Source organism: Xenopus laevis, chromosome 2S (genome assembly GCF_017654675.1).
Source record: "Xenopus laevis strain J_2021 chromosome 2S, Xenopus_laevis_v10.1, whole genome shotgun sequence".
Taxonomy (NCBI): Eukaryota; Metazoa; Chordata; class Amphibia; order Anura; family Pipidae; genus Xenopus; species Xenopus laevis.
Genome location: NC_054374.1, coordinates 163,396,554 through 163,423,978, shown reverse-complemented (window position 1 = coordinate 163,423,978; position 27,425 = coordinate 163,396,554). Strand labels below are relative to the sequence as shown.

The window sequence follows — 27,425 nt, the reverse complement described above, 5'->3', positions numbered from 1 at the left end:
GCTAGAGCCAGTGGAAGAGCCGGTGAGATCCCAGCGCAGAAGAAGAAGCAGAAGTGACTCTGAGACTGAGACTGAGACTGAGATCAGATCAGAGAGCGGAGGCTGCGGAGGAGTCACGTGAGGTGGTGGAGTCTCCCCGGGTGACATTCCAGGTAACATTGTGTTTCCTTTAGCGCAGGAATGTGACTCCCGGGAGACTGATGGGGGTCTGAGACATTGGGGGAGGTGGGACAGGGGTCGGGGGGGTCGCTGTGTGAGGGGCAGTGAGGAGAAGTGTCGGTGTGTCTGTTATTCAGCCCCCAGTGCAGCCAAGTCCCCCAACATTAAATCAGTGCCCCCCCAGGCACCAGCTGCTCCAACTCCCAGCCCCTCCTCATTCCTCATTTCCTTCCCTTGTTCAGGGGTGCTGGGAGTTCTGTTGGCCTGGGCTGGAGGGTTCAGGGAGTGATGGGAGTTGTAGTTCAGCTGCAGCTTCAGGATTGGACTCATTTCTCTCAATCACTAAATAGAACATTTGGCTCATTGTAAAGGGAAACTGCACCAGAACAAGTTGCGCAGTAAAAGAAAATATAATTCTAATCAGCTTTCCAATAAACATTCATTATAAATGGTTCTCATCAACAACTCCCAGTACCTGCACAGCTCAGACTCCCAGCACCCCTGGCAGAGCTTTGGGCAGTGTCACTGAATTAAATGTGGCCTCCCATCTCTTTCAAGACTTGACCTTCATTCTTTTACTATGGGACTGTGTGTGTGTTTAGATTGCAAGCTCTTGGGAGCAGGCTCCTCTGTTCCTTATATTTAGCTGTGTAATCATTATTAATAGTTCTCATATAGACTATTCCCACTCTCTTGCCAGGGCCAATGAGGGGCAGTTTGATTCTGCGCTGGTTGTAGGGGGGGGGTGCTAGGATTTTTGGAATTGGTGTTATATTCAATTCTCTGCTAAAGATTCAGCTGAATATTCAAAAATTAGCAAAATCACTTATTCATTTCAGTCCCATTGAGGTGATTTTGCAAAACGTTCCCAGGACTATTTTATATTCCCCATTCAGAACAATGAGCAAATCTTTAGGCTCCGGGAACAGGATGTACAACTTCCACTTCCTTCTCTTTATCCCGACCAGTAAATATCTAACACTTCATTAACCCTCTCACAACCAACACTTCAACACCAACACCAACACCAACTCACTCTCCTCCCGTGTTTGTCATTGGCCTGGAGCCTCGGGTGCCCAATGGCCTGGGTGTTAGGAGAAGAGTCTCACGCTGCTTTACATGGAGGCTGAACTACATCTCCCACAATCCTCAACTGGCCAATAGCAGGTGCAACAAAAGCTATAGGACAAAGGTTAAAAAAAAAATCACCTTTTTTGGCTTCTGTTTCCATTTTCTGCAGCTGATATTGCTCATAGGGTTAATACATTTCTCATGAATATACAGATATACCCAGACTGGAGGTGACATTTGTTTCCATGTCCCCTCCCCACTCATTTAGAATCTATTGTAAATCTCAGTAGGAATACAAATTCCTCTTCTTCACCAACCTACTGAGAGGGATTCTGGGAGTGAAGCTGGGAGTTGCAGTATAAAAGTCTCTATACAATGTGCTCCTTGGGCTGACCAATCAGAACAGTGCAGTTAGGACACCCCTCAGCACATGGAGACAATTAGTCACATTAATCCCAATATGTTGGTGGCACATTATTAATAATAATAATAATAATAATAGTGTGTGATACATACAGCAGACCCTGGGAAAGTCTATATAAATACATAATAATAATAATAATAATAATAAAAAGTTCTCTAATTTCACTCTGGGGTCGGGGGCAGAGCTGACATTCCAGGAGTCCATTCATTGCCAGTAATAGCCTCCCACGTGGCTGATATATATCTGTGGACCAATAGGAAATGCCAGAGCATTTGTGGTGTTAATAAAGCAGATGGGCCCTGCCCTTGTAATGTGACCAGTCCCAAATCATAGGAATTCCTGGTTTGCAAAAATCTGAATATGGTGCAAAACACCAATTAGGGTAAAGGCACTACCGTGATAGTTCAGTAACAAAAGTGAATAATGAGAAAAAGAGAAAGAACTCACAATTCACCCCAGTCTATGGGTGTGTGTGTGTGTATATATATATATATATATATATATATCTATATCTATATCTATATCTATATCTATATCTATATCTCTATATCTCTATATCTCTATATCTCTATATCTATATATCTATATATATATATATATATATATATATATATATATATATAAAAATAACAAAACTAAAATGTGAGTTTTAAAAAAAATCAACAAAACATTAGTTAAAAATACAAAAGCATGTATTAGTTAAATTGTAGTATATTATAGAATGGGTAATTCTAAGCAACTTTTCAATTGTTCTTCATTGTTTATTTTTTTATAGTTTTTATAGTTTTTTTTAATTATTTGCCTTCTTCTTCTGACTCTCTCCAACTTTCAAATGGGGGTCACTGACCCTTCTAAAAAAACAAATGTTCTGTAAGGCTACAAATGTATTGTTATTGTTACTTTTTATTCCTCATCTTTCTATTCAGGTCTCTCCTATTCATATTCCAGTCTCTTGTTCAAATCAATACATGGTTGCTAGGGGAATATGGACCCTAGCAACCAGAGTGCTGGACTTGCAAACTGGAGAGCTGTTGAATAAAAAGCTAAATAACTCAAAAACCACAAATAATAAAAAATGAAAACCAATTGCAGATTGTCTCCGAATATCCCTCTCTACATCATACTAACAGTTAATTTAAAGGTGAACAACCCCTTCCTTCTCTAATGTGTGGGGTAAGTAGATTTCCACATCATGGACATATAAATATATGTTTACTTGCCCTTTATGAACTACACAGCTGGTAGGGCAGAAATAAAAGCATTTATCGGCAGTGACACTCGTGCGTAACATTCAGGCAGGTTCCTGGTAGCAGAGAATTTGGAGATAACTGGTCTGTTTTCTCTGAACTTCTATCATCTGCCACCTCAGGCCCAGGTCCCTGCAGCCGGGAGATAAGAGCGGGTCTGTATTACCCCGGGTGTGGGGGTTGTATAAGAACAGGGAGTCCTGTGAGCTAATAATTCATATAATAATGAATTATAAAGGAAAGGACTGAGCCAATAAGACTCTGGGTTGCAACGCTGCTGTTATATTTAGATTAATGAGCCCATTACTGTATTAAACCTGAGCTGTAGATTCACCGCATGTAACTCAACCGGCCACGTTTAGCCAGAGACCAGGTTGGAACAAAATGTTCAGTTGTCAATGGGTGCAGGGAGTTGCAGTTTAAAGGGGAACGATCGACAACATGAAAATTTAATATACTGAAGACGTTTTCTAAATACAATCAATTAAAAATTCGGAATTAATCAAATTTATGTTCACTGTCCCTCACTCGGCATCTGTTTCTCTTCATTCTTCATTCTGTCTTCATGCAGCAGTTGGGTGTCGGATATTCACTGACAGTTACATCCAATATATCTTATAGCTATCCTTACCTAGCAGATGTATTAAGCACAAATCCTTCATGTAGAGAGACATGATGTCTGGTGAGTTTAATAGAGTGAGCTCTAATACATCTTCTAGGCAAAAGGAGCCCCCTATATATATATATATATTGGCTCATTCATCTGACACCCAACTCTTGAATGAAGACAGAATGAAGAGAAACAGATAATGAGAGAGGGATAGTGAAGATAAATGTGATTATTTAATCAACAATGCAGAATGTTTAATTGATTGTATTTAGCAAGTTTCTTATTTCAGTATGATGAAGCTTATATTACATTTTCATTTTTGCGATAGTTCCCCTTTAACTATACATTGCCCTACTGTCTCCATCATTCCCTACCTGTGTCTTTAGGGCAGTCATGTGATGCCATACTAAAGGAATGCTCCCAAATTACTGGTTTAGGGTAATGTGGACAGGGGTGGACTAAAATCGCAATTCATTTCAATGACTGCATTGTGCTGACGTATCCCACCCCTTGATATAGGACTGGGAATGAGCGTATGTTACAGAATAATGTCGTGGGTTTGGGATCAGCAGTTGCACATTCCTTCCTATCTCACAAGGGGGACATTCCCAGCTCCTGATTGGCCGGCCGGAGGGGGGGGGGTGCAGGGAGTGTTTCTTCCCAACAGCTGAATGGCTGGAAATGTGTCAGGGTATTAATTTAAGGTCCCTTCTAAATACATCGGAATCTTCCACTTCCATTCACCCCCAGTGTATGGAATCCCCCCACAGATGGGACCTGACTGCCCTTCCCCTTGTATCATTCTTGTACTATAGTGTGATATATATATATATACCCCCCAACAGACAGCTGTATTCTTGCATCTGTGCAGTTGGTCTTGGGACTGGCATTTCTAAGGCTTGGCACATGAGTGGGACTTATTTTAGGGGTGACTAGTGACTTCCCCTTTTAACCCAATATCCCTAGGAATTAGCGCTCAGTATATTTCTTCCCCTGTCGTTATGTTGTACCGCACTGCAGAATATTCAGGCGCCATAGTCCAAAACCTCCTGGGAACAATATGGCCGCAGCCTCTGTCTGTGAACCATTAGCTGTAAAGCTAAATATAGAGCTTTGGCCGGGCATCGAGCTCTTGTTGGGAAATAATAGAAATGCTCACGTTGCTGTTGGGCTCAATTACCCAGGATTCAGGCAATGTGGAAATTATGATTAATAGTGAGTTGTGAATGATTGTTCAAGTTGGAGACTATTTAGAGTTAATCCCCATAAATCCCCAAGCCTGTACTTTGTGTTCCTCTGATTCTGCCGGGAAAACAACAATTGCTTCAAAGGGGGAAATTAAATAAAAGTGAATGAGACATCGACACGGCCCATTATAGAAACCTGCACTTGCCACCTCTTGTCCTTTGCCCTTCATAGAGGTGTATTGTACCATTATTCTAACACTGTCACTTCTAGGACTCTAGACTCACCCCAAATCTCCCCCTAACTGACCTTCAGACTGGGCCCCCTTAGCTCATAACAAGGTTACAGATCTATAGAAACATTGGGGTGTCACCCTGCTATAGTTCCAGGGGTACCCAGGGTACAAATAAGCACTCACCCCAAATCTCCCCCCTAACTGACCTTCAGACTGGGCCCCCTTAGCTCATAACAAGGTTACAGATCTATAGAAACATTGGGGTGTCACCCTGCTATAGTTCCAGGGGTACCCAGGGTACAAATAAGCACTCACCCCAAATCTCCTCCTAACTGACCTTCAGACTGGGCCCCCTTAGCTCATAACAAGGTTACAGATATATAGAAACATTGGGGGTAACAGTCACCCTGCTATAGTTCCAGGGGTACCCAGGGTACAAATAAACACTCACCCCAAATCTCCCCCCTAACTGACCTTCAGACTGGGCCCCCTTAGCTCATAACAAGGTTACAGATATATAGAAACATTGGGGTGTCACCCTGCTATAGTTCCAGGGGTACCCAGGGTACAAATAAGCACTCACCCCAAATCTCCCCCTAACTGACCTTCAGACTGGGCCCCCTTAGCTCATAACAAGGTTACAGATATATAGAAACATTGGGGTAACAGTCACCCTGCTATAGTTCCAGGGGTACCCAGGGTACAAATAAGCACTCACCCCAAATCTCCCCCTAACTGACCTTCAGACTGGGCCCCCTTAGCTCATAACAAGGTTACAGATATATAGAAACATTGGGGTAACAGTCACCCTGCTATAGTTCCAGGGGTACCCAGGGTACAAATGAACACTCACCCCAAATCTCCCCCTAACTGACCTTCAGGCTGGGCCCCCTTAGCTCATAACAAGGTTACAGATATATAGAAACATTGGGGTGTCACCCTGCTATAGTTCCAGGGGTACCCAGGGTACAAATAATCACTCACCCCAAATCTCCCCCTAACTGGCCTTCAGACTGGGCCCCCTTAGGTCATAACAAGGTTACAGATATATAGAAACATTGGGGTAACAGTCACCCTGCTATAGTTCCAGGGGTACCCAGGGCACAAATAATCACTCACCCCAAATCTCCCCCTAACTGACCTTCAGACTGGGCCCCCTTAGCTCATAACAAGGTTACAGATATATAGAAACATTGGGGTAACAGTCACCCTGCTATAGTTCCAGGGGTACCCAGGGCACAAATAATCACTCACCCCAAATCTCCCCCTAACTGGCCTTCAGACTGGGCCCCCTTAGCTCATAACAAGGTTACAGATATATAGAAACATTGGGGTGTCACCCTGCTATAGTTCCAGGGGTACTCAGGGTACAAATAAACACTCACCCCAAATCTCCCCCTAACTGACCTTCAGACTGGGTCCCCTTAGCTCATAACAAGGTTACAGATTTACTGTATAAAAAACATTGGGGTACAAAGAATCACTTTCATAAATTAGAGGCCAAAACATCTATAAAATGATATTCTTTTTAAACATTTCTCCATACATTGAGTTAATACCATTCAGGATACAATATACCCATATAACTACAGAGATATACAGTTTTGATGAATCAAATGCATCCGGGGATGTTTTGAATGAGGCTCATTGTGTTTAAGGCAGGGCATCTCTTCTGATTGGTCAGAACTCAAAGTTAGTGGTTTAATTGGGCAATGGGTCTGGCGCTGATATTTGCATTTTCTGACACTTTCACTGAGTCTCTGAGATTCGCTCTGCTGCAGCTGTGCATTAAAACCTGCGCTGAAGGGGGTGGGGGGGGGCAGCAATAAAATTGTCACAAGAAGCAGTTGCAGTCTAGAGTCTAGTTGGGTTCTGGGACAAAAGCCTGGGAATTAAATTCCAGTCACAAGCTGAGTATCACTAGCAGAGCCCTTGGTTCTGTCCTTCGGTTTTACTGTAGTGACAGAGCAATTCCAGGCTCTGCACCAGCATCAGATTACAGAGTGCAGGTGGGATGCAGGTTAGATACAGGTTGGGTGCTGGTGGGATGCTGGTGGGATGCTGGTTGGGTGCTGGTGGGATGCAGGTTGGCTGCTGGTGGGATGCAGGTTGGGTGCTGGTGGGATGCTGGTGGGATGCAGGTTGGGTGCTGGTGGGATGCAGGTTGGGTGCTGGTGGGATGCTGGTGGGATGCAGGTTGGGTGCTGGTGGGATGCAGGTTGGCTGCTGGTGGGATGCAGGTTGGGTGCTGGTGGGATGCTGGTGGGATGCAGGTTGGGTGCTGGTGGGATGCAGGTTGGGTGCTGGTGGGATGCAGGTTGGGTGCTGGTGGGAGGCAGGTTGGATTCTGGTGGGATGCAGGTTGGGTGCTGGTGGGATGCAGGTTGGGTGCTGGTGGGATGCAGGTTGGGTGCTGGTGGGATGCAGGTTGAGTGCTGGTGGGATGCAGATTGGGTGCTGGTGAGATGCTGGTGGGATGCAGGTTGGGTGCTGGTGGGATGCAGGTTGGGTGCTGGTGGGATGCAGGTTGGATGCTGGTGGGGTGCAGGTTGGGTGCTGGTGGGAGGCAGGTTGGGTGCTGGTGGGATGCAGGTTGGGTGCTGGTGGAATGCTGGTGGGATGCTGGTTGGATGCTGGTTGGATGCTGGTTGGATGCTGGTTGGATGCAGGCTTCAGTGCTTAATGAGAAGACACAGGCGGGGAGGAGAGCTGTAACACAGAGGTCAGACACAGAAGTGCAGAACACAGAGTACGGTACATTTGATGCTCTGCTCTGCTGAATTAATAGCAAAACCCTTGAAAATGAACAGACTGCGGCAGAGCCTCGTGCTCCACAATGTGATACAAGAAACAGCAGGGCCATATACCCACACCTACCTCTAACTCTCCTGCTATAATCATAATAATAATATGAGCAGACTGCAGACGTCACCCTCCTGTTTTATGGACCTGGATTATGTCAGCTGCAGCAGAACCTCTTGGGAATAACAATGACTTCCTACAATAACAATCAGAAGTCATCAGGAAGCCTTGCTACATACACATAATACACACAATACACATAATACACACAATACACTGCAGGACATATGGGAATCCCTCCCAACCAGACTGTGATCAGTCACATTCTCCTTGTACCTATTCATAACAACATTACTGACCTCAGAGCAACGCTGCCTCCTTGTACCCGTCTATCCGGCTCAGCCCAAACATGTATATAAGGTTCCTGGTTCCTCATTATTTAGATTAAATGCAAGAAAGTGACTTCAGAATTTCATCTTCCTCATTCAATTCCCATAGCAAGTGCAGATTGTCAACACTGGGGCTGTGTTGTGCACCTACAAACCTGCTTTTCCTTATTTTTATAAAACCTCTTGTCTTGATCCATTGTCTGTGACATCAGGACCACACCGTGAGCCCCATACATTGAATAATTAGCAACAATATCAGGGAATAGAGATAATTGTCATCATCATAATAAGTCTCTTTCCGCTTTGTTCTGTCCCCTAAGTACCAAGAATTTAAAATCTTTAAATACATTAAAGGGGACCCGTCACCCAAAAAAATTATTCAAAATCCTATTTTATCACATTAGTCAAGCAAAATGAACTTTAATTACACTGTTTAAATTATATGAATCTTGTTTCCTTCAGTCTGGGAATTCATAATTATAACAAGCAGGCAGGAGCCATTCTGTGGGACACTGTTATTAAGACAAGTCTTGTATCATCTCAGAATCTTGTTTGTGCACCAGAATGGGGGACCTGATGTCCATCCCCATGTCCTGGCTACACAATTAAATGGTGAAGAGATTGGGGGGAATGTGGGGAGAGCAGTGACATGTAGGAAGTGCTGAATGGAAAGTGAAAGTAATTGTCTGCCTAAGGCATAGAGGAGGGGCAGACAATATTTGATTGACAGCTGAGATTTGTGAATGAGCTTACAGCAGCTATGAAAGCTTTAATGAAAAATAGAAATTGGATTTCATGTTTAATTTGAAAAGGACTTTTATTATACAGATTTTTGTGTCTGGGTGACAGGTCTCGTTTAAGTTACCCATAAAATCAGAGTCTGGGGATTGTGAGCATCAGCAGCCTTGTGTAATTGGCCATGGATGTTTTTTGTGGTTAAATGTCTATTTATTTTGGGTGTTTTATAGCAGCATAAATCCACCAACTGAAGTAAGTCAGGGCACACTGCAACCAGAACTTGCATCCCCTCTGAACTTCAAGCTAACCAGTTCAGATAGGACCAGTAAATATAAAAAAAACGTAATCAAAACATAACTTTTAATAGTAAAATCACGCTGCTAAGCAAACATATTACTCATTCTAATTAAGGTTGTATGGGACCATGTCCCTAAAAGCAACACCTTAAAAACGGTCTATCCAGTAACCGTAATAGGTTTAAACCCATTTTAAACTTGAAGAGGACACGCGCCCGGTACTTATGCCCTTGAGGAAGCCGCGCAAAACGCGAAACGCGAAGGGCGGCCGGCATAGGTGTATGATGGGTGACTAGCTCCCACACGTTCCCCACGTAGACAGGCAGGATTTTGCTGGGGAATAGTCGGAAGGGAGGGAAATAGGTTTAAACCTATTACGGTTACTGGATGGACAACAGCTGCAACATGTAAACCGATTTTGGCAGCAACTGTTCAACAATAGCACCTACTACTTTATGCCTAAAGTTTTCAAGGTGTTGTTTTTAGGGACATGGTCCCATACTACCTTAATTAGAAGGAGTAATATGTTTGGTTTGCTTGGCTGCGTGATTTTACTTACAATTACTATTGAAAGTTATGTTTTAATTAAGTATTTCTATTTACTGGTCATATCTGAACTGGTTAACTTGAAGAGGGGATGCAAGTTCTGTTTGCAGTGTGCCCTGACTTACTTCAGTTGGTGGATATTACTATTCGTATAAGAATACTTACCTGCTGATAAAAGGTTCTTAAATTACACAGACACTCACATCATTATTTTATAGCAGCATAAACATGTTCAATGTGTTCTGAAGTGCAAACATACTCTTATTTATATGGATTTATATATCACTTAACCCTGGCACCAGTGTATGTATTTCCATGTGTGGGTGCTGCCTTATAGTCATTTTATATTAATATATTGCAATGAAACAGCACTCTTAGAGGCCAGATTATTGTATTGGTCTAATGAACAATATAGGAAATATAGGGGAAAAAACAATACTTTTGCTGGTCAGTTTCCCACCAGTCTGACCAGCAAGTAGTCAAGGAAGTTGTCAGGAGAAAGAAAGAGGCTGATGTTCTTCTGCTTAGGAAAGATGTGAGAGGTTTCTAATTTTATTCCTAAGCAGAAGAACATCAGCCTCTTTCTTTCTCCTGACAACTTCCTTGACTACTTGCTGGTCAGACTGGTGGGAAACTGACCAGCAGGTGGCGCTGTTGTAACACAATTCATTCATATTAACAGTACATGTATCCCTTAATATCTTGGAATAAAAACAAAATGAATAATGAATGTACATTACAAAATTGCTCAATTCTACATTCATCTATTTTAAAGGTCTACTTAGGCAGTCATTTCCCCTGATACATGTGCCGCAAGAGAAACAGAGACTCTACCAGAAATTAGAGATCTGAGTTTCAGCTTCCCAGGTGAGTCAGGGCTTTGTCTAAACTCGCTCCCATTCAGGTGATGAGACGGCGCAAATGCCAACATTGTCTCTAAATATAGAGCTGGAGTCAAAGGCAGCTGCTAATTTTACCTCTCACACTGGCTGCATCACTGAAGGTGCCCCCTGGGGTTAATAACCAGTGTAATTGGGCTCAGGGTACAAGCAGGGTCCTGCCAAGTCTCCAGCGGATTTGGCACCAGTATCCCCGGCAGTGCAGTCTGTGTCTGTTGGGCTGACATTCTTTATCCTGAATTCTAATAGAGAAAAATACCCAATGGATTTCTAATTCTCAGCATTTGTGCCCTTGAAATGAATATTAGATTCAACCTTAAGTCTATATATAACCTGCCTAACTGCCAGTTGATCCAGAGGAAGGCAAAAAAAACCTCATCTGAAGTCTCTCCAATTTGCCTCAGAGGGGGTAAAATTCCTTCCCGACTCCAAAATGCAATGGGACCAGTCCCTGGATCAACTTGTACTATGAGTAAACATTAACTATGTAAACATGAAATAAACCCAACAGGCTGGTTCTGCTTCCATTAAGGATTAATTATATCTTAGTTGAGATCAAGTAATTAGTTTGGATCCGGTAATTTGGAGCTTTCTGGATAGTGGGTTTCCCATACATGTATATGGCCGTATGGTAGGGTTGCCACCTTTCCTACATTCAGAATCTGGGGAGGAGGTGGTACCCGTGATGTCAGCGGCGAGGCCAGTGACATAAAGGGCAAGTCAGTGACATGAAGGGGCGGGACCGCGATGTGAAGGGGCGGGCCTGTGATGCAAAGGGGCGGGACTGTGACATGGCAGCCCGTGATTGGCCACAGCGCCAGGTAACAGGCTTGCCCAGTTTTAAGACTTCTGTATTTTCGAACAGGACAGCAGGTGTAAAAGCCTGACTGGTTCGAAACGGACCCTCCCGCATGGCCAGTATAAAACCAGTATATCGGCGGTGTAGCCAGAGTGTAAGAGGCATGACTAGAACAACGCCAGCCAAGGCCGGGGGTCAGTATTACAGATGCACTAGTGATTACCGGTAACTTTATAATATTTCTGCCCAAATCTATTATCGAACCCTTCCCGGCAAATCCCTGCAGATCCTTTATGTCACCACCTTCCCCATCGCCACTAGTCTGAACTATATTGATGACTAAAGGGGGAAATAATTGGGCCCATTGGTACAGTCCTGCCCCAGTGAGAGAATGAATAGGAGCCTATGATTGTGATCCAGGGCCAGACAGTTTAACGACTGATAAAGTCTCACTAGGCCTCAATAAGGATGCCATGAACACATATTACCTTTAGTTCTAGAGCTGTGCTCTGCCATTTGAAGCCTTCAGCGGCCATCTTGGATTTACCTCAGGAGGTCACAAAGGAGGCGGCCATTTTGTTTATACTAAACCTTCCTTGTCACCTTCCTGTTTCCCTGGCTTTACCATACAAAAGCTTTGCAGTGAAGAGTCTCTCTAACAAGGGGGTAACTTGGATTAATTCCAATGCAAATCTCTGACTGACCATTAAACCTATTGCCCCCGGCCCCCTAGGGTCGCCACCCTTTCTTGAACAAAATACCGGCATTCTTCCTATATTTTTATTCATTTCCCCTATTAATAACATTGGGATTAATCTTAATATTTAGCGGCCAGGCCAGTAAAATACCGAGCAGGTGACAACCCTACGGCCCCACTGGAGCTCTCCGTGCAAATACAGACGAGATCCTTCAACTGATTTGTCCCGCCCTTCACTAATTGCCCGGGGGTAATCCATTTGCCTTCAAGGATCCCATTTCTCATGCACATTAACCCTGTCTCTCTGCTTTTACTTTAGGAGAAAACAAGTCTTGTCATTAATTGGATTTGAAATTGATATTCCTTTTCCTCTGCATTTAATTAAGGTTTATGTAACCACCGTGTGATTGGATCGATTACATTATTATTCTCATATGGGGCAATTGGACGAACAAGAGAGACGCTGAGCAGGAACATGACAGACGGGGGAGATGAGATTTGTAGCAAATGTATTTGTAGGCAGGCGTGTGACGAGGAGTATTCGCTCCCTCCTGACATGTTACAGACACACGTGTGCCGCAGACTGCACTGGCTTCTGAGCACCAGGAAACACTGCTCTGGGCCTTTCTGTGATGTCAGGAGTGATGTCATGGGGTCTGGAAGCTGAGTTGTGTTTTTGGCTCAGAGATAAAATATAATAGCGCTTCATTTGAATATGCCAGCCCTGTGTATTTGGGTTAAATTAACTGTTAGTATGATGTAGAGAGGGATATTCTGAGACAATTTTTATTATTTGTGTTTTTTGAGTTATTTAGCTTTTTATTCAGCAACTCTCCAGTTTGCAATTTCGGCCATCTGGTTGCTAGGGTCCAAATTACCCTATGAACCATGCATTGATTTGAATAAGAGACTGGAATATGAATAGGAGAGGCCTGAATAGAAAGAGGAGGAATAAAAAGTAGCAATAACAATACATTTGTAGCCTTACAGAGCATTTGTTTTTTAGATAGGGTCAGTGACCCCCCCATTTGAAAGCTGCAAAGAGTCAGAAGAGGAAAGCACATCATTCAAAAACTATAAAAAAAAAATGAAAAGAATTGGCCATTCTGCAGGCTTGCAGGGGGTGCGGGCCCTGGTACAATTGCACCTACTGCTCCCCCCGTAGTTCCTCCACTGTCTTCTGTGGATAACACAGCTCACCCAGCACATGATTTAACATCATAGGAGCCCCTAACAATAATTTTCAAAACCCCAGAACAAATACCAGGCTTATGTTCCACAGGCAGAGTAGGGCAAACACAGGGAGCATAGGGCAGGAAGAGTATGACACATACAGGTAGTATAGGGAAACAAAAGTATGACACACACAGGGAGAATTGGACAGGCAGAGTATGACACACAGGGAGCATAGGGAAGACAGAACAGAGTAGGAGACAGGAATCAGGAGCAGTCTAATATGTACTACATACAGTGACACAGGGCTGGTGCCTCATTAGCATTTTGTATAAAGTGTGAACAGGTGAACAATGTGGCAGTTTCAGTCTGGGTCTCAGGTAGAACAGTACAGGCCTCTAGGGGAGTGAACAATAGAGGTGTCACACAATACAGGGAATTACAGTCTGAATTGCAGGGGCCAATTTATCAGTACTGATACATGTTAAAGTTTACACATAGGGACAGACTTTTATGTGGGGGCCACACAAGGGGGGGTCGTGGGCCGGCAGTTGGACAGCGCTGCTCTATATAAATACTCCGTGGGGGGGGGAGAGTGTATAATGTACAGAACAGGCTGAGCTAATTCTAACGTCTCTTTGTTCTCTCTCAGGCACTTACCCAAAAGCTCAGTACGGCCCCTGTCTGTAATATGGAGGCAAGCAAGTGTCATCTGTCAGTCGTCTGCATATTAACTGTGAGTATCCCTTATTAACCCTGAGTGTCCCTCATTGGCTGTGAGTATGCCTTAATAACCCTGAGTGTCCCTCATTGGCTGTGAGTATCCCTTATTAACCGTGAGTGTCCCTCATTGGCTGTGAGTGTCCCTTATTTACTCTGAGTGTCCCTCATTGGCTGTGAGTATCCCTTATTAACCGTGAGTGTCCCTTATTGGCTGTGAGTATCCCTTATTAACCGTGAGTGTCCCTCATTGGCTGTGAATATCCCTATTAACCGTGAGTGTCCCTCATTGGCTGTGAATATCCCTATTAACCGTGAGTGTCCTTCATTGGCTGTGAGTATCCCTTATTAACCGTGAGTGTCCCTCATTGGCTGTGAGTGTCCCTTATTTACTCTGAGTGTCCCTCATTGGCTGTGAGTATCCCTTATTAACTCTGAGTGTCCCTCATTGGTTGTGAGTATCCCTTATTAACTCTGAGTGTCCCTCATTGGTTGTGAGTATCCCTTATTAACTCTGAGTGTCCCTCATTGGCTGTGAGTATCCCTTATTAACCGTGAGTGTCCCTTATTGGCTGTGAGTATCCCTTATTAACCGCGAGTGTCCCTCATTGGCTGTGAATATCCCTATTAACTGTGAGTGTCCTTCATTGGCTGTGAGTATCCCTTATTAATCGCGAGTGTCCCTCATTGGCTGTGAGTATGCCTTATTAACTCTGAGTGTCCCTCATTGGTTGTGAGTATCCCTTATTAACTCTGAGTGTCCCTCATTGCTGTGAGTATCGCTTATTACCTTTAAGTGTCCCTCATTGGCTGTGAGTATCCCTTATTAACCCTGAGTGTCCCTCATTGGCTGTGAGTGTCCCTTATTAACTCTGAGTGTCCCTCATTGGCTGTGAGTATCCCTTATTAACTCTGAGTGTCCCTCATTGCTGTGAGTATTGCTTATTACCTTTGAGTGTCCCTCATTGGCTGTGAGTATCCCTTATTAACCCTAAGTGTCCCTCATTGGCTGTGAGTATCCCTTATTAAGCCTGAGTGTCCCTCATTTCTGTGAGTATCCCTTATTAACTCTGAGTGTCCCTCATTTCTGTGAGTATCCCTTATTAACTCTGAGTGTCCCTCATTGCTATGAGTATTAATTGTCTTTCATTGGCTTTGAATATTCCTCATTAATCATGAGTGGCCCTTGTTAACCGTGGGTGTCCCTCAATAACTGTGAGTGTCCAGAATTAACTGTCAGTGTCCCTGATTAACCATGAGTGTCCCTCATTAACTGTCGGTATCCTTTATTAACCATGTGCATATTGCACTGTTACTTCTATAAAAACTCATTTCCACTCCCATATGAATGTGTGTGACTCTGCAGCACTCAGAATCATTATAATCCACAGGCACATTCTTGGGCATTTTCCCCTCCCAAAAAGAGAATAATACTCCCTTGTATCTGCTGACACTGTCAGTTCTGAGTCATGACACTGTGTAAAAGCAGTGATTCAGGGGTGGTTGTGCCAAGTCATTGGAGGGATCAGCAGTGCAGTAAAGTGTGAGCAGTGTGAGTTGTGCCGTGGCTGATGGCAGAAGAGTCATCACAGGCTTTTACTGTAGTGTGTATCCAGGAACATATTAAAGGGAAATTCCTCCGAAAAGGTTTATTTTTCTAATGAAAGAAAATCAAATTGTAAGCAACTTCCCACTATCCAATTATTCTTCGTTATTTATGAATAAAAATAAATGTCTGCACCCAGTACCCGACCAACACACCAGGCTGCCAGGCAGTATTTGTTTGTCCCTCCTCTGCTCTCTTGTTCTGCCTCCTGTTAATCAGCTGCCATCTGCTACATTGTCTCAGGACTCAGAACCAGCAGTGAGGAGTAAATAAGCAGACTGGTACTGCTGTTAAGAGCAATTGCATTTACAAATAACTTAAAAACCAGTGAAAATGTGTAATGACTCTATAGTGGAAAACTACTTAGAATTTTATTTCATTTATTAGAAGGTTTTTGGTTTTGTTTTAATTATTGGCTGCTTTTTAGCCAATAAAATCAGTGTTTCAGTCTCTGTGCTGCAATTGTCTGGTCCTGATAAGGGAAATGACATTTAGATTAATGGCTTTTCCTCCACTAGCTAAAACGCCAGTTACATCTCTCTGCACTAAATGTCATCTTATGAATGGAGACCACTCAAAATAAGCCAAAATATGTTCTGCCTATTATTACCCTTAGTTTCTTACTGATCCTGGTGCTTCTCTGGCATCCCCACTGCTCAGGGACCTCTGCTGCATGACATTGCTCAAACTACAATTCCCAGCATCCTCAGTAACAGCCAGAGCACAATAATAATGTTATGTAAACATTTTCCTTGTGTAGAACCTGCAGTGTCATTGTGTCCCTGTGCAGTCTGTTCTGATGTTTTGGGTTTGTTTGGGCCCCCAGGCCTGGTGCAGGTGTGAGGAGCCAAAGTGCCCCCATTCTTTCCCAAATCCCTGCCTGTTAGCAGTATAAGCAGAGCCGCAGATTGGGGGAGGGCAGAATAAGCTCATTTTAGAGGAATTCTCATAAAAAATAAATAGGTTTTATTTGGAGCTGAGAAGACTCAGTAATGTTGTTGTGATTTATTAGTTCCCTTTGTTTGAGTTGCAGTTCAGCAACAGCTGGAGGGCTGCATTTTCTCCCAGGCATCCCCTCTGGTGTTGGGGTCCTTCTACATGCAGTAAAGGAATGTCAGGTCAGAGAGCTGCTGTTTTAGACTAGAATTCCCATCATGCTCTGCTAAGCAGGGTTGTTATAGGGGCTATAGTTGCATATACAGAATGAGCAGGGAATAGTTGCCCTTTAAAGTGCTAGGGTGTCAATAAGACATAACTGTTACGTGGCAATCGGACAGACCAATGGCATGGCTGTGCATCACTGAGACTTATTGTAAAGCCGCTGCCCATTGTGTCCTCTGCAATAGTGACGTCACTGCAGCTGAAAGTGCAGGAGAGAGAGGGGTGCGCCACCTACTGGCAGCCTCTGTTACACTGCAGGCAAGTCTGATACAAGTACTGCAGCCCAACATCAGTCTATTGACCCTTAAACACCCCCAGAATAACTGACATGTAGGGGAACGTGGGAGCTGCCATAGTGTCTCCCTGTAAAATGCTCAATGTGACATTGGGTCCCTGTGTGTTCAGACAAGATCTCTCTCTATTTGGCAACATAACCTGATGCCGCACTAATCACGGACTTTCCTGACTCTGTGCCACCCTCATTTGTTCCTGCGACGTTGGCACCGGCTGCTTTGTATTGTCCCCATGCGCTCGCTGCACGAATGCGTCCCTGTGCGACCTCAGCTGTGTGATTGTGTAATTAAAGGGCAAATATATCAGATTATCTATCTATATATATATATGTATGCACAGTATATTTTCACTGAAGTAACACAGTAACATAGTAAGTTAGGTTGAAAAAAGAAACGTCCATCAACTTCAACATTAAGTCTGTATATAACCTGCCTATCTGTCAGTTGATCCAGATGAAGGCAAAAATACCCCATTTGATGCTTCTCCAATTTGCCTCAGAGGGGGAAAAAAATTCCTTCAGATTCCTCAGAGGAGTATGGAACACAGGGGGGTATTTTGGGAGAGACTTCCAGGGTGCTGGAGGGGCTTCACATATTGTTGCAGTGGTTTTGGGGGGGGTTCTGCCTCAGCCGGACCCCTTGTCTCTCCCATTCTCCTATTTCAAGAGTGCCCCATGTTTATATCCAGTATATCCAGCCTGAACCTGTCACATAAAGGGCAACTATTCCTGCTGCGGTCTCTCTTTTGGGGTGATGGTGAGCTCTGCTGCCCAAGGGAAATTGCACCCTCCCCAGGCAAAGAGCTTGGAAATACATTTTTGTTGGGATGAATGGGATTCAGTGCGGTAAAACATTTGATTTAAAAAGGCTTCATTTGCATATTTCCATGATTACCTGATACCCACAGTGACTCCTGTTCAACCCAATATAAAGGCTTCCTGGGTGCTTTGTGTAGACTTTGGGCCCAATATAAAACTCTGTTTATTTCTTACTGACTGACTGGTCATGCCTGGAATATTGATGCTCTGATACCCCGGGGCAGATTTCATGTGGCACCTCTCCTGGCACAGCCTGACATTTACCAACAAACTCTTTATTTGTGTCCAGCTGCTGGTGTGGAGCGGGGAGTGCCAGACAGAACAGCCAGAGAAGCAAGAGTGCGGCAAAGCAGAGTACAGCTCCGAAAATGACGAGTGTATCCCTTGTGTTATGTGCCCCTCGGGCAAGGAGCCAGATAGGGTAAGTGACCCCCATACCAGTTTTATGGGATCTCTCTGTACAGACTATGAGCAAACTTAGGGGCTGTTCCTGCTGAATTGTGCTTAGTACAGGGAATACCTATACTGCCATAGTTTTATGGGATCTCTCTGTACAGACTATGAGCAAACTTAGGGGCTGTTCCTGCTGAATTGTGCTTAGTACAGGGAATACCTATGCTGCCATAGTTTTATGGGATCTCTCTGTACAGGTTATGGACAAAATTTAATCTTTACTTTACCTTTAACAGGCCTGTGGATTTGGGAAAGGGGCAGGAGTCAGCTGCCAGAATTGCGCCCCAGGAATGTTCTCAAATCGCTTGGGAATGTCTTTCTGTACCCCAATTACACAATGTGATAAGCGCAGGAGAGTCTTGATAAGTGTTGGGACCCCCAAGGCAGATGCAATTTGTGGCGAGTGCCTCTCTGGGTAGGTACTTTTTTACACCCATATTTAACACCCAGGTACTGCATTTTGTGGGGTTGTGGGGAGACTTTCCAACTGAGCAACATTCTGTAGCTCTGAAATAGTCTTATTAGGCCCCCAAATGTTCAGCTGTTGGGGTGATGCTGGAGGTTGCACAAACAGCTCACGCCCCAGTGTATCACAACCCAATTTATACAGGTGGGCAGTATGGCAGCTCCAGGCTTGGCTAATAGCTCCTCCCTCTCACCCACAGATACTTCTCATTGGTCACTAACAGTGCCAGTACCTGCTTCCCCTGCTGGCTGGCACCTATAAACACCACCGGCTGTGAAGGTAAGAGATAATATAGTGAATAAAGTACCCCCTATTGTAATATATAAGGATATATAAGAGGATATTATATATTATAATTATAAAAGTACGAGGCAGAAGGCCATGGAACTCCGAGGTTACTTCCAATATTCCACTTTATTTTTAGTGAGTCATGTGACAAAAATGACATCACTACTGTTTATAACTGATGACATCACTAGTCACCATTTATAAGGATAAGCTCCGTGGCCCCTGGGGGGGGGTGTACTGTTTAACCCTTTCACTGTCTACAAAATAAGGCCTTGATTACATGCCCATTACCTCCTGTCTCGTATACTGTGCCATCATATTTACAGTATATAGATATTTATCAGATAACATAGAAATGCCATGTAGAATATGGAGATAGAAGAAAAAAAAGCTCCAGTTCTGGCAATGACAGGGTTAACAACAGGTTCATTTCTCTTTCTTCTTCTACATTTCCTTCCGGGATGTCTCCTTAGTGCGGCCCCAACCCTATAGCTCCAGGGAGTGAGCCTGGCCATGACTTCATTCTGATTGGCCAGATACATTTTGCATTAAAGGAACAGTTCAGTATTAAAATAATAAAAACTGGGTAAATTAAATAGGCTGTGCAAAATAAAAAATGTATCTAATATAGTTACTTAGGCAAAAATGTAATGTATAAAGGCTGGAGTGACTGGATGTGTAACATAATAGCCAGAACACTACTTCCTGCTTTTCAGCTCTCTTGATTTCCACTGATTGGTTACCAGGCAGGAACCAATCAGTGACTTGAGGGGGGGGCACATGGGACATAACTGTTGCTTTTGAATCTGAGCTGAATGCTGAGGATCAATTACAAACTCACTGAACAGTTATGTCCCACGTGGCCCCCCTTATAGTCACTGACTAACTCAGAGTTAGAGAGCTGAAAAGCAGGAAGTAGTGTCCAGGCTATTATGTTACACATTCAGTCACTCCAGTCTTTATACATTACATTTTTGCCTAACTAACTATATTAGATACATTTTTTTATTTTGCACACACTATCTATTTACCCAGTTTTTATTTTTCACTAAACCTTTAATGAAGGTTCCAGTGATTCTCTCTGATTCACAAGTTGCTTTTCCTTAGGATTTCAGGGGTATCTTGAAAGCATTGCCCCCAAATTACACCATAATGACTTTCAGTCTGCCCCCCGTACCCTCATAATGTGCAGTTGCAGCCATAGACCCCCCATACTCCATATACAGTCGGGGGGCACCTTCTTCCCTTGTGCTGATACTACTGTGTCCTCTGGTGCCTCTTCATTCTTCCCCCAGTGTGTAACCTGTGAGGAGCTAATGCTGCTGCCCTTCTGTCCCACTAATGTCAATAGCAACAACTGCTTTCTGTTTCATGGAGGATGCTGGGAATTTCCCATGAGCCAATAGCAGAGCCAAACAGCCTAACCCTTTATAAACTATTGTGCAACAAAATGTCCTTCCCCAATGTCCCCTCGGCTCCTCCTCCTCTGTGATTATTTATTGCCTTAATGATTCTCCTTGTTGTGCTCTATGTCCCGACCTCTCCAGGTCTCAGGTCTCCGCGCTCTCGTTCTCTCAGGACCATAGATGTGGCCAATAAAGGGGACCCCAAGATGCCACTGAATACCACCAGCAAGGGCATCCGAGGGGACTCTAACACCCAGTATTCAGTGCTGGCCATTGTCCCAGTCTTCTGCCTGATGGGGCTGATGGGAATCTTCCTGTGCAACATACTGAAGAAGAAAGGCTATCGCTGCACCTCTCAGAAGGAGCTGGAGGAACAGGCGCCCCCGCTGGAGAAGAATGGTATGTCATTGGGGAAAATTATTAACCTAGTGTTTTCCAGCATTGCTGCAAATAAAACCTTAATGTTGTACCTTTTATGTTGCCTTTGGTGCTGGATAATTTCAGGTCTGTCCCTACACTGGGACCTTTGTATCCCCACTGGAAGCTGTTCCGGCACAAAAATAAGTCACTTTTTAGCTGGGAATGATGGGCCTGTCCCAGAGACGATGTATAAGATGTATAATATTTATCATTCTTGGTTTTCTTAGTGAATCCCCAGGGTAACTGAAGCCATGGCAGCAACAAATCCATCATTCCCTATAGATCCGTGTGCTGAAAGTCATTTGCCCTTCAGGGTCACTTTGAGTTTTTCTCATTTGCCTCCGTCATTGTCTCATTGCTGGTTTATCATCAAACTGTCAGTAGGAATAAGATGGGGCTGAAGTTGGTATTCGGATACCAGGGAAAATAATTCTTCTGTACTGGAATCCTCCAACCCCCGAGGTTGAACAGAGAAAGAACATGAGCTAAATCTCTGGATGCCCCATAAATCAGCAGTTTTTGCTTCATCCTCCTTGGGTTCATGGGGCTTTATTTGTGTGATATTTGTTTTTTGGAGATTTTAAACTATTATAAATGAATTTTTGGTTCACTGTGTGACTTTGCCTGTTGTACCAGGTATAAACCACCCCTGCTTGTCGGAGGAGAATGGTAATGAGGACACCATCGGGGTGCTTGTGCGGCTCATCTCTGAGAAGAAAGGTAAGTAAAGGTATTGTAGCTACTCGCTGGCCACTGGGGAAATGACTAGTAGCCTTTTGTTGGCTCTCATGTGATTTATTGTAGAGTGTCTGGGCCAATGAACTGCACTTGTGATACCGGATACAGAACCAGACAGTCCATTTGTCACCAGGGAGGAATAGATTTATGTGTCACTGAATGTTTTGCTCATTAATGTGGGGAAGCAATTGGCAATTGAGCCAAATCTCAGCCCTACACTTGCCCTTTGTACCCTCCAAAGCACTGGTAGCTGAACTGTAATTCTCACCTGTTCTCTCTTTCTCCCCAACCAGAAAATGCAGCTGCTCTAGAGGAGTTGCTGAAGGAATATCAGAGCAAACAGCCGCCCACATTCTTAGACAAGGGCCCTGATAGGTAAGACTCCTGGCACTACTGGGGCATCTAACCCATAACAGGGATCTAGTCTATAGCAGGGATCTAGTCTAATGCAGGAATCTAGTCTAATGCAGGGATCTAGTCTATAGCAGGGATCTAACCCATAGGATGGATCTAACCCATAACCGGGATCTAGTCTATAGCAGGGATCTAAACCATAACAGGGATCTAGTCTATGGCAGGGATCTAGTCTATAGCAGGGATCTAACCCATAACAGGGATCTAACCCATAGGAGGGATCTAACTCATAACAGGGATCTAGTCTATAGCAGGGATCTAACCCATAACAGGCATCTAACCCATAGGAGGGATCTAACCAATAACAGGGATCTAAACCATAGGAGGGATCTAACCCATACGAGGAGGGATCCATCTCTGACATATTTTCCATTGTTGCAATGTACAGCCGGATGCTTCTCCTGCCCCAGATGCCCCACATGTGCAAACACCAGTACCACCTGCACACGGTACAAGGACTCGCAATTCGCTCCGGATCCTGCTGCTCCCGTTGCAGCCAAAAGAAATGGACTAATGTCCCGGCGCATCCAGAATCTGCAGCCAACACCATAGCCCCCACCACTAAAGCCTCCAAAGCAGGGGGCAAGGTGGGCACCATTCTGGCTGTGGGCAGGTAACTATTGCCTGTTTGGCTTCAATGGCATTAGATTCTGAGGACAGGGGGTGACACACGGTTACTCCATGCCCAGGCCATTGTGCTCTGCCTAGTGATGCCCCAATTTACCAATATATGCGGGGGTGGGTTGGGTCTTCATTGCCCTGCCCCATTTACATATCACTGACCCAGTGTGTGGCTTGTAGGTTCCGGGTGGCTCGCATTCCTGAACAGAAACCAAGTTCTCTAGACGTGAAAAACCCTTGTGAGCCGGGAAGCACGGAGCCTCCTAGAGACACTTGTGACAAGCGCACCGAGCAACACACGTTTCTATCCAAAACCATCAGAGGCAAAAACCGCAGTTTGGAAGATACCAGCAAGTTAGAGGTGAGCGCTTTCTCAGACTCCTTTGCTGCACAAGGTTTTGTAATGGGGTTGGCGCCAGTGTTTGTGCCAGGCACTGCCTGTGGGACTTGTGTATTTATCCCAATTAAAGGATAAATAAACCTTTAAAATAAGTGAATGTAAGATTGATGAGATGCCTATTATAAGCACTTTTGTCATTTAAATTCATTATTTATTTTGTTTTTATTCCAAGGTATTAAGGGATACATGTACTGTTAAAGGACCAGTAACATCAAGAAAAATTAAAAAAAAATTCGTTACTAAACATCAATTTTTTAAAACATTTTTTTTGATTTTACTGGTCCTTTAATATGAATGAATTTTGTTACAACAGCGCCACCTGCTGGTCAGTTTCCCACCAGTCTGACCAGCAAGTAGTCAAGGAAGTTGTCAGGAGAAAGAAAGAGGCTGATGTTCTTCTGCTTAGGAATAAAATTAGAAACCTTTCTCACATCTTTCCTAATCAGAAGAACATCAGCCTCTTTCTTTCTCCTGACAACTTCCTTGACTACTTGTTGGTCAGACTGGTGGGAAACTGACCAGCAGGTGGCGCTGTTGTAACAAAATTCATTCATATTAACAGTACATGTATCCCTTAATATCCTGGAATAAAAATAAAATAAATAATGAATGTAAATTACAAAAGTGCTTAGAATAGCCCCCTCATCAATTTTACATTCACTTATTTTAAAGGTTGACTTATCCTTTAAGGCTCTTGGTGGTCCTCTTAATGACTTCCCCTGAGGAGCATCATGGTTCCTCCCAGTTGCACTCTTCGTCTTCCTTGCACTGTGTTGGTTGACTTTAATGGCTTATTTCTCGAGAGAAAAGCCCAAGAGCTTAATTCAGCCCAATGCTAATGTTGGTGCTCCTGCCTGGCCATCGGCAATGTTATTAGAAGTGAATTGGGGGCCAATGAGTTCTGGGAGGGCACAGTAGCCAAGTAAGAGCCACATTATGGCTGACCCATCATGAATCTCAGCACCTGGTTCCTCTACCCCCAAACTGTCATCCCTTATGTTCTCTCTCTCTCTCTACAGGATGTTATTTGACTCCTCCCCTTCTTCTGGACACCCAAACACCTGCACAAACTCACTCAGCCAATAGGAGGGCCCTCCTGCCCTTCAAGTCAATGGAGGACTCCTAAAGAAACGCACAGATCGTTCCCCCACTCCCCATAGAAGAGTCCGTCGCAGCTTTGTTTGCATCTCAGAGACATTTTGCACACGAGCGCATTATTTACGCCAGGAAGACGTTGCTTTTTGGGATTGGGGCGAGGGGGTGTTTTGTGAAACTGGAGTCACATTTCTCAGGGTTGGTGAATAAAACTGCCTGGCTGTGTGTGGGTACAATGGCCGTCACTGAGCAGAGAAGCAAAAAGAACAGGGACTTGGAGATTGCGCTACGGGAAACTACGGAATCTGTGACCTCATTAAGAAGCTCTCGCTCTCCATCTCCCGCCGCAGGGGAATAGGGACCAAAGCCTCACACTGATTGGATAAAGCTGCTCTATACATTGTGCATTTATTTACTTGTCCTGGTGCCGCTACATTCCCAGCTCCTTTATTATCAAATAACCACACGGAGTGGTTACTAAGCGCCCACTACATCTTATTAGGAGGCTTTATTAATTTCGGGGAAACCAAATCAAGTGTTGGTATAATATGGCACCTTGGACTGAGTCTAGAACATACTAACACTTAAAGGAGAAGGAAAGCTACAAAGGCAGTTTATTGCCAATGGATTAGCCACAATAGTACAAACTATAACACTCTATTTATTCTGTAGAATGTTTTACCATACCAGAGTAAACAGCGCTGTTTGTTTAGGATAGCAGCTGCCATATTAGCTTTCTGTGACATCATGTCCTGCCTAATTCTCTCCCTGCTCACTCCTAGCTCTAAAATCAGATTACAGCAGGGATTGGGAGAGAGGAGCAAACTGAGCATGCTCAAGCCCGTGCCCTGGAGGTTTAAGCTGAAAACAGGAAGTCTGTTACTTACTGTTACTTAGTTTTAGCCTTTCCTTCTCCTTTAATGTAAAGGTGAATTTCCCCTTGAAACAGACAGTCTGTACTTACCGCAGTCTCTGTAATCCTGAATTGTTACAGCCCAGAGCTGCCGCCAGCCATTGGCTTACGTATTAGTTTCTGGCCACTACATGGCGCCCACACTAGAAGAGCAATGTGGCAGCTCCCACTCATGCAACACAGTAGAGCATTTAGGGGTTACTTCCCAAGTGCACTGGGCAAAGTGCATGTTTTTTGCGTCTATTTTGCATTAGCACAACTGATATTTGTTGATTTTGTCTCAATTTGATCATATCTTTATATCGTTTTTTTCTTAATTTAATGTAGCGTCGCTTCAGATTTCATGTTGTTTTGCCATTTAAAAAGCTCACTGGTTTCTTTGTTCTGCCCCTCCCCCCTCGTGAGACTATTGCTCTGATCCTGAGTGTGAGTCTGAAACCCCTGCCGTAAAGCAAGACTGTGCTGCTATTGATTTGCTAGAGATGAAGGGATGCGATTAGCAGGAAATAGACTCCCCCCCCCCCCCCCATGAAAGCACAAAATAGTGTCTATAATAGGGATGCACCGAATCCACTTTTTTTGGATTCGGCCGAACCCCCGAATCCTTCTTGAAAGATTCGGCCGAATACCGAACCCAAATCTGGGGAGGGAAGGGGAAAACATTTTTTACTTCCTGGTTTTGTGACAAAAAGTTATGCGATTTCCCTCCTTGCCCTAATTTGTATATGCAAATTAGGATTCGGTTCAACCAGGCAGAAGGATTTGGCCAAATCTGAATCCTGCTGAAAAAGGCCAAATCCTGGCCGAATCCCGAACTATAAGTAAAATAAAGAAAATCTCCTCCTCCACCACCCAAACTCCACTTATTTACACGATATGAGCCATTTTATTCTGAGGTGACAGTTTGCTGAGGTTGAGGTGACAGATGGCAGTTTCCCTTGTGTCCTGTAAACAAGAACCAGTGATTTCAGAGCTGCTGATCCTCCGCCCGAGTGTCCCTGGCATCACTTGGCAGAATTTGGGCAGGAATAAAATGTTCAGCTCGTTGGTACCCGGGTCCCCAGGCCTTAGTGGGAGGAGCCACTCGCTATCCTGGGAGTTTCGTGCACCGTGGGAAGCGACTGTACATCACTACTGATAAACGGCTGCTTTTAACTTTTATTCGTTCTTGATTTGGTCCCAGTGATGCTTTTATTTTATCAGCTGTTTCTGAACTGCAGCGGCCATTGGTTGTAGGAGGGTGCTGGGAGTTGTGGTTCAGCAGCGGTGTTACCACTACATGTTGCAGTAATTTATGTGTTGATTTGTTATTTATACTCAGCGGTCACATAGGGGCCCCCTGGGTGCAGGAAGGCTCAAAGTCAGTCTGAGGGGGAGATAAATGTCACCTGTGAGGCTCCAGCTTTTCATGTTGAACTACAACTGCCAGTCCTGGGGGCAAAGGATGCTGGGATTTGTAGCAAAAGAGATTGAGGCCTCATACAAGTAAAAGCAGTACAGGAGACCAGGAAGCATTTTCGGGCCCCGGTGTATGTGATCATCTGTCATTTTTACATATTGTTATTTATTATTTGTTTAATTTTTTGTTATTCTTAGAAACATTTGTAATTAAAGATATAAAGTGTATAAACCTCATGTCGGGCTTATTTTATTTCTGTAGGTCTGGGCCCTCTAGTGGGGCCCTAATCCGTGTGTGGGGCAGCCTGGAAGTAAATTGAGGATTGATCCTTCTTTATATGATTGGATGAGCCAGTAAAGAGGCCGTACCCTAGAAGAACCTGCTGTTTTGGTGATCTTTCCCCGACATGCCCAGCTGAGCTGCCTGATAGGCTAATTACAACGAGGGGCAAACACAGCATCAGACTGGGGCATTGGGGGCCCACTGGGGCGGCAAAACCAAGGGCCCTCCTTGCGGCCAAAGATGTGAGAAACCTTTCTCACATCTTTCCTAAGCAGAAGAACATCAGCCTCTTTCTTTCTCCTGACAACTTCCTTGACTACTTGCTGGTCAGACTGGTGGGAAACTGACCAGCAGGTGGCGCTGTTGTAACAAAATTCATTCATATTAACAGTACATATATCCCTTAATATCTTGGAATAGAAACAAAATAAATAATGAATGTACATTGCAAAATGTACATTATTTTAAAGGTTTACTTATCCTTTAAATCGGGCAGCGGCCTGGGCCCATCCAAGTGTCCCGTCGGCCCAGTCTGACCCTGGGCATACAAGCTTTAAGGGCAAAGACCAAATCAATAAAATGGTTCGGTCCTTAATCCAACAGGAGGATCAAACCTGTCTGATTGACAGTTGGGTGGGCCAGTCAGAGGGCCCCATATAGAG

At 44.1% G+C, this 27,425-nt stretch overlaps 1 protein-coding gene across 3 annotated transcripts; it reads left to right on the top strand.

The window, feature by feature from the left end:
* Positions 1 to 26,712, top strand: relt.S (RELT, TNF receptor S homeolog). Of its 3 annotated transcripts, XM_041584616.1 has the most exons (12): positions 34 to 152; positions 10,478 to 10,569; positions 13,923 to 14,006; positions 18,158 to 18,289; positions 18,558 to 18,736; positions 18,987 to 19,066; positions 20,623 to 20,880; positions 21,538 to 21,621; positions 21,933 to 22,014; positions 22,442 to 22,666; positions 22,855 to 23,035; positions 24,094 to 26,712. In XM_041584616.1, exons 3-12 carry the CDS (start codon positions 13,962 to 13,964, stop codon positions 24,103 to 24,105), a joined length of 1,278 nt encoding a protein of 425 aa, XP_041440550.1. In that variant the 5' UTR covers positions 34 to 152; positions 10,478 to 10,569; positions 13,923 to 13,961; the 3' UTR covers positions 24,106 to 26,712. The 3 variants fall into 3 exon arrangements, with proteins under 3 accessions (XP_018105884.1, XP_041440550.1, XP_041440551.1); XM_018250395.2 differs by lacking the exon at positions 10,478 to 10,569 and having other exon boundaries at positions 1 to 152; XM_041584617.1 differs by lacking the exons at positions 34 to 152; positions 10,478 to 10,569 and adding an exon at positions 11,423 to 11,594.
* The last annotated feature ends 713 nt before the right edge of the window (positions 26,713 to 27,425 follow it).

Bases quoted from the DNA above. Each gene is read 5' to 3' on its own strand.
- relt.S (XM_018250395.2), top strand. From the start codon at position 13,962: ATGGAGGCAAGCAAGTGTCATCTGTCAGTCGTCTGCATATTAACT. The intron at 21,622-21,932 runs GTAAGTAAAGGT...CTCCCCAACCAG, and splicing joins GCTCATCTCTGAGAAGAAAG to AAAATGCAGCTGCTCTAGAG. The intron at 22,015-22,441 runs GTAAGACTCCTG...TGCAATGTACAG, and splicing joins TTAGACAAGGGCCCTGATAG to CCGGATGCTTCTCCTGCCCC.